The sequence below is a fragment of the Nannospalax galili genome, unplaced genomic scaffold (assembly GCF_000622305.1).
Source record: "Nannospalax galili isolate Female #2095 unplaced genomic scaffold, S.galili_v1.0 scaffold451, whole genome shotgun sequence".
Classification (NCBI taxonomy): Eukaryota; Metazoa; Chordata; class Mammalia; order Rodentia; family Spalacidae; genus Nannospalax; species Nannospalax galili.
The window spans coordinates 3,475,421-3,489,973 of record NW_008331662.1 but is presented as its reverse complement, the minus strand read 5'-3'; the positions used below and the strand labels follow the sequence as shown (position 1 = coordinate 3,489,973).

The 14,553-nt window shown below is 37.2% G+C and overlaps 1 protein-coding gene across 1 annotated transcript in view; it reads right to left on the bottom strand.

Moving 5' to 3' along the window:
* Mtf2 (metal response element binding transcription factor 2) overlaps positions 1-14,553 on the bottom strand; it is a 54,163-nt gene that overhangs the window by 3,608 nt on the left and 36,002 nt on the right. The window contains exons 9-13 of the mRNA XM_008826849.3: positions 7,598-7,665; positions 5,909-6,079; positions 2,032-2,137; positions 1,853-1,905; positions 1,641-1,745 (exon numbers count right to left, since the gene is read on the bottom strand). Of these exons, the coding sequence (XP_008825071.2) occupies positions 1,641-1,745; positions 1,853-1,905; positions 2,032-2,137; positions 5,909-6,079; positions 7,598-7,665 (503 nt within the window). The remainder of the gene's footprint in view (positions 1-1,640; positions 1,746-1,852; positions 1,906-2,031; positions 2,138-5,908; positions 6,080-7,597; positions 7,666-14,553) is intronic.

Genomic DNA, 14,553 nt, shown 5'->3' with positions numbered 1-14,553 from the left:
TATAAAATAAATAAAATTACATTATTTACCAGAGCAGTTTCTGAATTCTAAAGAACAAGTGAAACAAAACCGTTGGAAACTTTAAAACTACTTACTGGATGTGATCCCAAACAGACTAAACTGTTTATACCTGACATGCTGTGGGCTAAGAAAAAATTCTTTCTAATGAACTGGATCAAATAATATACCAAAGGGAGAGTTGTTATTATTTTTTAAATCTTGAGTTAAATTTTTTTCAGTGTCAAAAAGCTTACATGCCTGATTCAGATATTTAAAATATAAAATAAAGCCAATCTAAAGCAAAGCACACTCGCATAGTACACATATTAAAGTGTTTAACAGCAAAGTATGCAGCCTGTAAATACTGAACACACCACAAATTTCTTTAAAAATCTGATAGCCCAAGTGTGGGGAGGACATCTGTAACCCTAGCACTCAGGAGACAGAGGCAGGAGGATTTCCACTGAGTTTGGAATCAGCCTGAGGTACATGGCAAGACACTGATTTCAAATTTTAAACGATTATATGTTGGGGCTGGTGAAATAGCTTAGCAAGTAAAAGTGCATGCCATTAAGCCTGATGACTTGAGGTCAATCCCTGGAACTTCACGGTGAAAGAAGACAGAACCAACTCCTATAGGCTGTCAGCTCTGACCTCCACACATGCACACAAAATAAGTAAATGAATGTTTTGTTGTTATTTGCCACTCCTGGGTATTGAACCTAGAATCTTTAAGAAAGATAAATTATGATTTTTAGATTTAGGTTTACTTTTATTTTTGTGTATGTATGTCTGTGTGGGTGTAAAGAGAGCATCAATTCCCCTAGAGTTGGAGTTATAGGTGGTTATGAGCCCTCCTCTCCCTACATGGGTGGTGGGGACTAAATTCAGGTCCTCTGCAAGAATAGTAAGAGCTCTTAACCACTGAGCCATTTCTCTAGCCCCAAGAAAAAAATTTCAATGAAAAATTTAATGTTTATATTCTAAAAGCAAAATATTGAGATGAGTATAAATAACAGAGAATCTACAAAAGGATTGCTCTGAAAAACATATTTCAACCAATCTATCACTTGTTCTAAGTTATTCAATCACTACTTGACAAAGGAAATCAGTGAAGAATAGGAACAGAATGTCCTTGCTTAAGTAAACAATTCCTACCATGATCAGGCAGACAACCCTAATTAATAAATTTAGTAAGTCTAAAGAAATAAATACACAAATAACTAAAATAAAGAGGAGGACTAGTTGGAAAGAGGGGTTTGGTGGGGGAGTGAGAGAGGATAGTGGCAGGTCAAAGTGTATATATGTATGTATGTATGTATGAAATTGTGAGAGAATAAGTCAATTTTTAAAAAGTTAAGAAGCTAAGGAAACTTAAGAGGTTCAGAAAGTTCCAAGACTCATGAGGCTTCTTCCTGAGGTCACAAAAAAGAGAACAACTGCTGGGGAAAGGAGGCTCTTCTATGGACTTGCCCATAGTTGTGCAGAGACCTCTAGGTATACATATATGGCTTTTGTGAGTTGTCACCCTTCACAATGATGTAGGTGGCCTTTATGTCATCCCAACAAACTCAATGACTCACTAAGCTTAAAAAGAAAAAAAAGAAAAAAAGAAAAACAACATAAGATAAAGTATCTACCCATAATGCCTGGAAATGCTAGACGAGGTAGTTTCTTTTGCACTGGAAGCACCCGTGAAGTCCACATCTGAGGTATTGGATGAATGTGCAGTTCCCTCAGTTCTCCTGAGATAAAAGAATTCAAATGGTATAACAACTATATTACATAACAATAGAAATACTAATCCCCTCCAAAAGAAAACCCCTAGGAAAGGAAATAAATAACTATTTACCCTATAGAACAAGGTAAATCCAACGTAGGATTCTCTGAAACTGATTCCTTATCCTGGAAAATTATAAAAATTGAGAAAGAAGAAAACAGCGTAGTTCTACTGGAATCAAAATAAAACAGTAGCTCACTAAGTAATTACATGAATTCTTACTGAGAACATGTACAAACAAACCCCCTTACCAACGGTGGCTCAGCGGTTTTTTGAATCATTTTTCTTGTATATGGGCCAGGAGGACGACCTACAGATTTTTTCTTTCCTTTCTTTTCTATTCCATTGCTTACCTCCCTGAAACAGAAAGCCATTATATAATCTTTAATTATTATATATTTAAAGCAAAAATGACAATGGCTTTACAAATTTAACTAAATAGTACATATCCGCCTTTTTTCAAGTACAAAAGGAAAAAATGCTGTCTTTTCTCTAACTCTGACATATGCACACCACTAAAGAGTTAGGAGAAAAAAAAAAAAACACCAAATAGCCAGACTGCATAGACTTCAAAACTTCTAAACATTTACTTAGTTTATTACTTACTTCTTTTTCTCAAGAATTTACCACTAAAAAAATGACTACAAAATTAGTCAAGTCATGTGGTGGTTTTATGAGAATAGGCCCCAATTATCTGGACATTTTCATCCCCAGCTGGTGGCACTGTTTTAAGAGTCTAGGCTATGTTGGAGGAAGCAGATCACTGGGGGTGGGCTTAGAGACTTCTTAAGCCTTGCTGGATCTGAGTTGCTCTCTTGCTTCCTGTGCCTGCTGGAAGATGTGAGCGCTCTGCTTTCTGCTCCTGCTCCAGCCACCTCCTGGCACCATGCCTTCCTGCCATTACAGACTGTAATGCTCTGGAACCATATAAGTGCAAATAAACTTTTCTTTCTAAAGTTGCTTTGGCAGTTTTTCTATCACACCAACAGAAAATTAACTAATACAATCTATATTAAGATTACAGTATCTATTAAAAAAGGTTCTGTAATACAGAGATATAATGCTTTAATAGTATCTTATATATGTATATGTATATGAATTCTTAAACGCCACTGTCAGAAACAACTAAGTCCAAGGAAGCAGAACACAAAGGTGAAATAAGGAATCCTTCTTACTGGGATGGAGCCATTTATATATAAGTCAAACTTAGAAAGACTTGGAAAATCATTCTTAAAGAAAAAAGCTAAATACCAGGCAATAGAAAGGGGTAAACCACAATAGTGAAGAATATCTTTAGTAGAAGGAAAGAGCAAGAGGCAGGTAACAATATAAAGAATACTTATTTCATTTACTCCATAGACAAGACATGTAGCAGGGACAGAGATGCTTTCTGAGCTGCAAGCAAGCTAATAAATTCCTATGAGGAAGTTATCAGCAAAGTTCAATGAAGCACACAGAAAAGGAGCAACTATAAGGATAAAGTGGGGGAAAAACAGAGAATAAGGCCTGTAAGTCAAAAACCAAAAGGGTGGATGAATATAAATTTTGTTTTGTTTGACTCGGGGGTCTCCCTGTAGCCCCACCTGGCCTGTAATTCCCTCAGTCTCAGAGATCTACTGGCCTCTGCCTCCTGAGTGCTGGAATTAAAGGAGTTCACAACCAAACTCAGTTGGATATGCATTTTTTTTAAAGATAACAAAACATTTTTTAAAACCACTGCACTACAAATAATACACTCAGACTGAAAGGACCAATGGTTACAGAGGGCCCAGAAAGGAACATAGGATGCTTGAAGGAAGCTAAGCCTTTATGGTAGCATCAGATGATCTGAGATGGCACAGATGGAACATCCCATCAACACCATCATAGCAGTGAGATGTTTGTGGGGTTCTCCCCTCCAATTTTCAATGACAACTGCAAGTGAAGAATTAGTTCAAATTTTAAAACTGTAAGACTAATAAGCATTTTTCCCTCTGGGATGAAACTCTAAAGTAGCATCTACTTTATCAAAACCTTCAAATGGTTATGATGCACTGTCAATGTTTCATAATTACATTTTCTCACTCTCCAGAATAACTGCCCACATCTTTTACTCATTCTAAATTTCCTTCTGTACAACCCTTTTAAGCAATCTTACATTCTCATACTTCTCTGAGAAAACAGACTACCAATGACTTTAGTTTCCAATTTCCATAATCAGTATCTATAGCTATCTTCTGTTTTGTCAAGCCATTTCAACGGAGAGGTGCTTCTCCTCCCAACAAAACCATTCTCAGGTTAAGTCAGCATTCCCTTACCCTTTGCATTCTCAGAGCTTACAAAATCGGTAATTAGGTCCACTCTTTCTTACACCTATCTTTTCTTGCTCACTAGGTCATTCTTATCAGCACACAAAAATAGGTTGCAATTATCTCCTAACTACTAAAATAACCATCACTTCCTATTACACCCTCCTCTTCAGCTGTCAGTCAGTTGTATACTTTGCTTCACAGTAAAACTTCTGAGATTTGACATTTACCTCTCCACTTATTCTAGTCTCATTCAGAATTCTTAAAGAGTTTTCTTTTATGTGCTATCATTTTGAATATGTCAATGTCTCTTACATTTTAATATACACATCAGAAATGCTGGATTCAATCACAACTTATTCCAATCTTCACTACTCCAAATAAACAGCTTTTGTCAAAGTGTTAATAACAAAATGTTAGTGTCCGGTAAACATGTCTTTCACTTTTTACTAATGTCCATAGGACCCAGATTAATCTATCCATCTCTCTTGAAACAATCCATGTCTTCTGGTTTTCACGAGACCAAACATTCCTGGTTTCTTCCAATCTTACAGGTCATTATTTTATACTGTCTTTTATCTCTTTCAAATTTATAAATGATATCCAGACACTATTTAAAGTCTCTCCTCTACTTGTTCCCTAGATAGTTTTATTCATTCACCTGGCTTTATAAATCAAGTTTTCAAATTTTGTCACCTGTTCTGACCTCTTCTGTGAGCTCCTTATCTACGAATCAAAGTCCCCTGTGTACTATCACTTAGACACTCTCCATAAGAATCCCAAACTCATATGGACAGAAACAGAAAAATGCTCACATCACCTTCTTATGCTCTTCCACATCTTGGTAAGGAATATGAGCATCTATGACTTTCCGTGAATCACAATCTAGTTATCTTGTCCTCATTTCCTCTTCTCATCAGTTTAATTCATTAGTAAATCTGACTGATTCTGCCCTGAAAAGATGTCCCAAATCTACTCATTCCATTTGAACACCTACTGCACAAGCATTTAACCACAAATCCAAGGCTTCATTTTCTCCTGCTTCTATTTCTAACTCTGTATTACACCTTCTTAAAACACCATCCAGAGAATTTTTGAAAGATAATTAAATCTGCTCATATCATTTAAATGGCTACCCATTACTGGGGTGGGGGCATCTTAATAAGACCTACAAGAGCCACCTAACTTTTCAAACATCGAATCCCTACTCTCCGGTTCTCATTCAAACAAAACCAGTTTGTAAAATCCTAGAAAAACATCTCATGGTCTCCACACCTGTATTTCTGCACCCTCAAGTATTTTCCCCTTTATTTCTCACATTATTGGATTATTCTCAATTAAATCTCAAATATTATCTCAGGTAATCCTTAAGTATCCCACTGAAGTACAAACTTCCCAACTCTACAGTTGTCTAACACAGTACACTAATTCTAAATGGCATTAGCATGACCAATAACTATTCTACTTATTTATCACACATCTTCCCCATTATAATGTACACCCAACAGAAGGAAAAAAAAACTGTCTTGTCAATTATATCCTCAGCACTTAGAAAATAAGGCAATCTGATAAAAGTTCTGTATGAACAAATGAAAATAAATGAGCATGTGAATATGCAAGTAGTTTCCTTGAATCACCAGGCTAGTTCTTGAAGGCCAAAATGCCTAAACTAAACAAGTGTATGGTACCACCTCTTGATATCTTGTCTAAAAAAACAAATTATAGAGGGGGGGCGATAATTCAGGTCACTGACACACTTTCAATATCCTAATAAGACCATATAATATACATTTTTAATAACAAGCTAAAGAGAAAAACTAAGCCACAGATCAACTTTTACCTTGAATCACATATGGGTTTGGATGCCTTTCTGCCTTTAATTTTAAATTCATGGGATGTTCCTTCAGGTTCTTTCTCTGCTTTGAAAGCCACATTTGGTGGCACAGGAGGAACACGAATTCGCAACCCAAACAAATGCTTCTTCTTCTTTATTTCTTTCCCAGACATAAACCTAAATTTTTAAAAAAATTAACTAAAAATTTAAAAACTGCACACATATACATGGAAGACCCTAACTTATAACTTCAGATATAGGGCCGTTATACATGAAAGCCACCCAATACCACAAAAACCCTTCCCTCCTTGATTTCCTTGACTCTCAGAGCCAGGCCTCAGTAGATCACAGGAGAAAGGAATAGGACATGAATCGAGAAAAGAATCATGGTCCCCTTTTATCTTAAACACGGCTTCTAGATTAGGTATGCTGAGAGGATTACTTGAACTCTGAGGTTTCTGTGATTGTTTTAGAGACAGGGTCTCATTATGAATCTCCTGCCTTAGCTTCCCAAATGCTGAGATGATGGCACGTTTCACTGCTCCTGGCTCTGAACCCAGGAGTTTGAGGCCAGGCTGAGCACACAGCAAGACCTTATCTCTAAATAATTAATACTTAATGTCTTAAAGCAAGGAAGTGTATTTAGTTCCAGTATAATTTAGTGTCATTTGTCAGAAATATTGGGGAATAAAAAGGTTTAGGAATTTGATTTCAGAGTGGATTTGTAATAGAAAAAATTTCATCTGAAATAATTGAAAAAGAAAATGAAGCGAACCCTAAAGGTCCAGAAAATAGAACCTGTATTCAGGGTTTTTATTCCCAAACACTTCCATTTACTTTAACTCTTCTACAGCCTCCCTCACCACAAAACCCTCTCTGGCTCATTCAGAATCGTTGTACTTTCATGCATCTTTACGAAAACAGCTCTCATTTCTACCATTAGTAACAGATAAACTTCTGACACCCTACATTGGAATTAAGAATTTATTGTTACATACAATATATTTATCAACAATAACTAATCGATTACCTTATGGCTTTTTTGAGCTGGTTTAAAGATCTAATTACTAGTAATTAAAACATCATCTAGTAAGAAAACACTGTCAAGTTCAAAACATCAACTTGTTAGAAAAAAAAATTCTAATACAATTTAGTAATTTGTTGGACAGTATTTATAAATAAGTGCATTTATAAAATTTCCATGGCATTTCAATTTTGATAATATATTCAAGAAATGCAGGCATGCTGGTTTTTAAAAACCAGGAAAGGAGATTGATAAAAGAATACAGAATATCTGAAACCACAGACCAATACTTCTTTTCTATAACTAACTGATGACAGTAACTAATCTTAAAACTACAAGAGATTATCTTTTGCATATTCCTACCAGCTAAAAAGGATTTATTTTAGTGCTTTACATTACAGAAGGAAGTTATTACTGAGTATGCTTCTTCGAGAAAACAGACCAAATTCCCCCAAAGAAAGCCACATGACTCCCACCCACCCATTCTCAACAGCACTACTCTTTCCTTCTCTAGTCCTCTTCCCTGCTTTACTGACTGAACGAGAATAGGACATGAGAACATTACAATGGTTTGTACTTGTTGGATACACCAATCCCATAATTCTTAACAATGCCATTATCCCTTATACTTCTGTCTCCCTGAAAGGGATACATAAAATAAATCAACTTACATGGTCTTGTAATCATTTAATGCCTCCAGAACATGCTCATATCTTTCAGATTTTGGTGTGTCTGCCAGCTGTGAAGTATCAAGAAACAATTTAATGCACTACAATTTCATCCGTTAGTAATACACAGGTGCTAGACGGGGCAATGGATGCAAAGGAAAGTGTACTGGCTGATGTTCAGAAACCAAGTTCTAGTCCAAGGCCTCAGTGACAACTATGTGACCTACATAGGGCCTTTTAACCTCTCAAGATTTATTATACTCTGTTACAAGAGCATAAATCTTAAACTAATCTTGTTATTAGTTCACTGCATGAAATAAATGATGTATTTGTAAAGGAACTATAAATCATAAACACTACTAAACTGGTATTTTATTATTAATCATTATTCAATGTCTTAAAATTCCATGACCCAGGAACTAATAAATTAGAATTACCTTAATGTAATGTAACATGAAGGCTTACAAGAAGTATAAATAGCAAGAGGTATAAGAAGTTGTTTCCTAGTTCATCTAATATTATATACAATCTCTATAATAAAAACAGAATACTTTAAACTACAGGAGTTATTTTTAGAACTGTAGACTTTAGTTGGACCAAAATAGCTTAGTAATCTTTCACCTCCACAAACCACTCTAAAATCTACATAGTCAATATTCCATTTTATTCCATTAGCACCAGCCTTGCCTTTCTGCTCACCTTCAAAACTTAAAAGTTGGCCCACGAACAAAGACTCTTTAAGTTATAAAAGGACCATTATGCATTAAAGCCACAAAGAATTTAAAAAACAAAAGAAAATCTTGAAAACACAACATTTGGCTTTTAAATTTATAGTAGTATATTTATAAATTACTAGTTGAAATTCCCAAGCCTCAGAACAGCATCAAGTGAAAAAGTAAATAAATCTGCCAAAACAAATGTTAGAGCTAGAAGAGAGCTAGAGTCATTACTTCACTTCTGTTTTACAGATGGATTGATATTGGGTGAAATGAAATGAACTGCTCAAATCCCCCTGGCTAGTCAGAGACTGAGAGCCAACACCAGAACTCACAATAGTCAGTCCATGCCATAAACACTGTGATGCCAACGTTGGCTGTGCTAGGTCAGACACATGCCCATCACTCTCGTGTCTTCCTCCCACTATAATTCCCAAGATGCTCCATGAAAGAAAAGTTGGGGAAGGGAGCTTCTGAAGATGAACATAGGGCCTCTCATATCAAAAGCATGCCCTCTGAAGTACACCCTCAGCCACAGAAATTCTGTTTAAGGAAGACTGAAAGAACCAGATTTTAAAGCTTGTAAAAAAGTAAATAAGCCCTAAATCTAAATCAACCATCCCCCAACAATACATTTCTTCTACAAGCAAACCAATCCTAATACTACTGATAAAAGCTAATATACCTGCTCAATCCCATAGGCAGGCAAAAACCTCACCTGACTGTTTCCTTTAACAAGACAGCTCTGCAAATATTTAAAAGCAACTATTGTGTCTAAGTTTAAGATCAGGTTCAAGTGTATGTGGGGGGGGGCTGATTAAGTTTTTTTTGAGACAGGGTCCCCCTGTAGCCCCAGCTGGCATGAAACTATTCAGACCAGAGTGGCCTAGATCTCACAGAGATCTGCCTGCCTCTGCCTCCTGAGTGCTGAGATTAAAGATGTGTGCCAGCACAACTGGCAGGTTCAGATTTTTAACAGCCATATCACGTGACTTCTTCATATACCCTAATGGCTAATTCTACCATCTCCCTGCCTTCCCTTCTCATCACACCAAACCAAACCTGAAATCACATCAAATAAAATTATATCAAATTAAAATCTCCTATTATATACCAGTATCACTGTTTCTTTTTACATGTAAAAGCAACCTTTACTCATGTTTCTCCCATACCCCTGGGTACTGAAGATTAAATCTCATACATGATGCTAGGCAAGTGTCTTATCAATGAGCTACATCTTCAGTCCTCTTTTTCTTTCTTAAAAAGAAAAAAAAAATTGCAGGCTGGCAGAACTAGCTATATAGCTGAGAAAGACCTAAGTGCTGGGATTACAGGCATGTGCCTGGTTTTATTTAGTACTGGAGACTAAATCTAGGGTCTTGAGCATGCTAAGCAAGAACTATACCAATTCATTTACAGCCTCAGTCCCATTTTAATTTTTTTTATTGGGTAGTTAAGACTGAATGTTGCTATGTAACCCAGCTAGCTAATCTCTAAAACTACATCAATCCTGCCTCTGCCTCCCAAGTACTGAGATTACAGGCAGGTGCCACCATGCCGAGCTTTTATTTTCAGACATGGTCACTAAATTGCCCAGGCTGGCCTCAAACTTGTAATCCTCCTGATCTAGCCTTCCAATCAACTGGGATTACAGGGCTACATCACAAGCCCTGACTCTTTTCTTATTTTTTTTATTTTTTATTTTTTGGTCTTTTGGAGACAAGGTTTCCCTGTAGCTGCAGCTGGCCTGGATTCACTAATGGAGACCAGGCTGGCCTCACAGAGATCCACCTGCCTCTGCCTCCTGCCTGCTGGGATTAAAGGCATGCACCACCATGCCCAGCTTTGTTTTATTTTTAATTAATTTATTTTTTATTTTCCATATATGAATTTTTGCCTGCCTGCATGTATGTATGTAAGTGTACCCATGTTGTGAAACGGCCATGGAGGTCAGAAGAGGATGTCGGATCCCCTGGAATTTGAATTACAGATGGTTGTTAGCCACCATGTGGGTGCTGAGAATCAAACTCAGGTTCTCTAGAAGAATAGCCAGTGCTCTTAACTGCACAGCCACCTCTCCAGGTCCCCCACTCACTTTTTTTTAAGACAGGTTCACTATGTAGTCATAGCTAGCCTAGAGTTCACTGTGTGGACCAGTGATTCGCCATCCTTTGCCTCTGCTTCCCAAGTGTGCCACCATGCCGACTACACGTGTTCTTAATCTGGTTTTGTTTTCAGCTGAAATTTTCCAGATGATGTTTTCTCTTGATCCTGACACATCTTTTTCTAAGACAAAGACAGAACCCTATGGCTCTCTTTTACAATTTCCCTTAATTAAGAATGTTTCTAAAGGCCAGGCATGGTGGTACATGTCTAATGTCTGGTCTACATAGCAAGTTCCAGGCCAGCTGGGGTTACAGAGAGACCCTGTCTCAACACCCTACCCCTCAAAATAACAACACTGATTTTCATAACTGCCTTTTGGTCAATTATAAATCTACTTTTTACTTTAACTAGTTCACAGTTCAGTATCTTATTTGAAATAAAGCTGTATTCCCTACACCATGTCCATAGCATTTGAGAAAGCAGTGCTATACATTAAATTTTTTGTTTAAAAAAAAGTAGAATGATTTATATTCATAAGGGTTTTCTTTATTGTATTGCTTTTGGAATCTTCAAAAATCAAATATCTGGAAGATCAACTGTACACTTTGCTGAGATTCAACAACAAAACTGACTTCCCATTTCTGAAACTTACTCCTTTTTACTTTTCGACAATAACAATGAATTGTTTCAGAACTTACTCTCCATAATTTATCAAAATTTACCTATAAATTCCTGTAGAACTCTCTATTTTGTATAGAACTATATATTTTAATTCATTTAAAAGGGGAAAAGGCCGTCTTTGTGTGTTTTACAAATTAAAGTGCAACTGTAATAGTGCAAATCAGATTATCTATACTAGAAGAGCATTATACACTGGACTTTCCATCTCACTTTAAGAGTTAAAAATGTGTGTCACCAGGGTTGAAGAGATGGCTCATCAGGTAAGAATGCTGGCTGTTCTTGCAAAAGACCCAGGTTCGAATCCCAGCACCCACATGGCAACTGACAACTGACCATAACTCCAGTTCCAGGGGATCTGACAGCCTCTTCTGTCCTCTGCGGGCATTGCATGACACGGATGCACTGACCTACATGCAGGCAGTAAATGCATACACACAGAATAAAAGTAAAAATAAGTTTTTAAAAATACTTTCATTTCATTTTATTTTTTTTTGGGGGGGGGGGTCAGACAGGGTCTCCCTGTAGTCCCAACTGTCCTGGAACTCACTATGTAGACTAGGCTGGCCTTGAACTCACAGAGATCCACCTGCCTCTGCCTCCCAAGTGCTGGGATTAAAGGCATGCACCACCATGCCCAGCAAAAAAATACTTTAAAAAAAAAATGTGTATCACCACCACACAACTACAGTTTTTGTTGTTTGAGCTTGTTTCTGAGATAAGGTATTACTACATATATGTAACCAGGGATGGCTCTGAAACCATCATCCTCCTGAATCAGCCTTCTGAATGTTTGGATTGTAGGTATGCACCCACATAATACACTACACTTATTTATTTCTGTACAAATGTAAATGCTATTAAAGTATAATTGTTCCTTCAATAAAATATACCCTTTAATTACCGAAACTGAGTTTCATGCCACATAAGTATGCCAACAGTTTTGTCATCTATACACTATACATTTAGTACTCAAGGTTCTATGTATTGCTGTTAATTAGACCTATCATTTTACTTTAAAATATTATACCACATCTTCTACACTACACTTTTCTCTAGCTGTAGTTTTCCTGTTCTAGCACCACACTGGGTTCAGCCATGCTTTTCTCTCTACTCCCTCAAAAAAATGCAATATGTATACTCTTCTGCTATCAATCTTAGTGCTTTACAATTTTAAGACAAAAATTAAGAGAAACTAGGCTGTTATTATAGAATGGAGATTTAAAATCACAGTAGAAATCAAGGACAACTGATGGCAAGCAGATTCCAGACTATATCAGCATTTTAAACGATAGTAACACTTCAACTAAAAACCTTAATAATTGTTACTGTGGTTTTACCTTTAATATTTATTTTAAATTATTTTTATTAAGTGTATGAGTGTCTTGTATGCATGTAAATGCACCCACCAGGCACATGCAGTGCCCGGAAAGGCCAGAAGAGGGCATGGATCCCCTGGAACTGGAGTTACAGGTGGTTTTTTGGCAACCATGGGGGTGTTGGGAACCGAACCTGGGTCCTCTGCAAGAGCAGTCAGTGCTCTTAACTACTGAACCATCTCTCCAGCTCCCTCAGCTTTAATAGTTACAATAAGTATTTTTATTATCACAAACATATTTCAAAGCAGTATTATTTCAAACTGCATATGATAATCACAAAGATGTTATAAAAAACGTAAGAAAACAGCTGGGTGTGGTGGTGCACGCCTGTAGTCCTAGCACTTGGGAGGCAGAGGCAGGTGGATCTCTGTGAGTTCAAGGCCAGCCTGGTCTACATAGTGAGTCAGGACAGCTGGGGCTACAACTTCAAAAAGAGAAGGGGAAAAAAAAAAAAAAGTAAGAAAACATGATACAGAACTATCTTTTATTATTTTTATTTTATGCATATGAGTGTATTGCCTGCATGTGTATAAGTGCACCTGTGTTGTGCAATGTCCTCGGAGGTCAGAAGCGAGCATCGGAATCCCTGGAACTGGAGTTAGGACAGTTGTTAGCTGCCATGTGGGTGCTGGGAATCAAACCCAGGTCCTCTGCAGTCAGTGTTCTCTCAGACTAGCCCCAACATAGAACTATCATTATCGGGCCTATAATCCAGCACTCAAGAGGCAGAGGCAAGAGGATCACTACAAGTTTGATGCCAGGCTGGTCTACACAGCAAGTTCCAGGTAAGCTAGGGCTACATAGTAAGGCTGTCTCAAAACAATTTTAAATTTAAAAAATTTTTCATTATCCATCTTCTGACAGTTTTTTTAGTTTGAACTTCTCTTTACAGAAATACTATAAATTAGTCAACTAAGAAAAAAGAACCGAAGTTTCTTCTAATAGATATCAGAAGTTCAGCTGGAAAAATACCTAAAGTTCATAAACTGAACACATCTTTTAAAATATAATTTTTACTATTTTATTTTCAGTTTCAAATAAAATATGAACATTTAATTTTTTTTCTTTTTTGGGGGGGGTCTTTTTGAGACAGGGTCTCCCTGTAGCCCCAGCTGGCCTGGAACTCACTATGGAGGCCAGGCTGGCCTGGAACTCACAGAGATCCACCTGCCTCTGCCTCCCAAGTGCTGGGATCAAAGGTGTGCGCCACCACACCTGGCAATGAACATTTAATTGTAATAAAACTTGGTAGCAGGGGCTGGAGATGGCTCAGTGGTTAGAGGACTGGCTGCTCTTACAGAGGACCCAGGTTCAACACAATCATCTGTAACTCCAGTTCCAGAGGATCCAAAACCCTCTTCTGATGTCCACGGGCACTGTACATGGGTGCACTTACATAAATGCAGGCAATACACTCATACACATAAAAAAAAAAAATTTTAATGAAGCATTTTGGGCTGGAGATGGCTCTGCAGCTAAGAACACTGTTCTTGCAGAAGACCCGGGCTTGAATCCCAGCACCCACATGGCAGCTAACTGTCCATAACTCCAGTTCCAGGGGCTCCAACAGCCTCTTCTGTCCTCCACGGGCATTGCACTACATTGGTGCACTTACCTACATGCAGGCAATACAAGCATACACATAAAAAAATTTTTAGAAAAAGAAATATTTTAAAACATGGTAGCATTAGTTACATCACAAAACTAATGTGAAATTTTATTATGTGGTACATGAAATGTACTAACAGGTATACAAACATATGGGCATATAAAGTACTAAAAAGAATCATGGATGGAAGGAAATTTAAAATGAACACCTTAGAGCATAAAGCATTAAGGTGACTATAAATGACACTAGCCAGTCATGGTGGCATACACTTCTAATCCCAGTATTCTAGAAGCCGATAGAAGAGGAACCCAAGTCAGAAGCCAGGAAGACTTTGCCTCAAAAAAGAAACAAAATAAAACAGAAAAACCCTATGGTTATTACTAGTGCCTCATCCCAACTGATTACTTACTGGTTTGTTTATTCAAGTTTTTTTGAGATGAATGTCTCATGTAACTCAGACTGGCCTTGAAC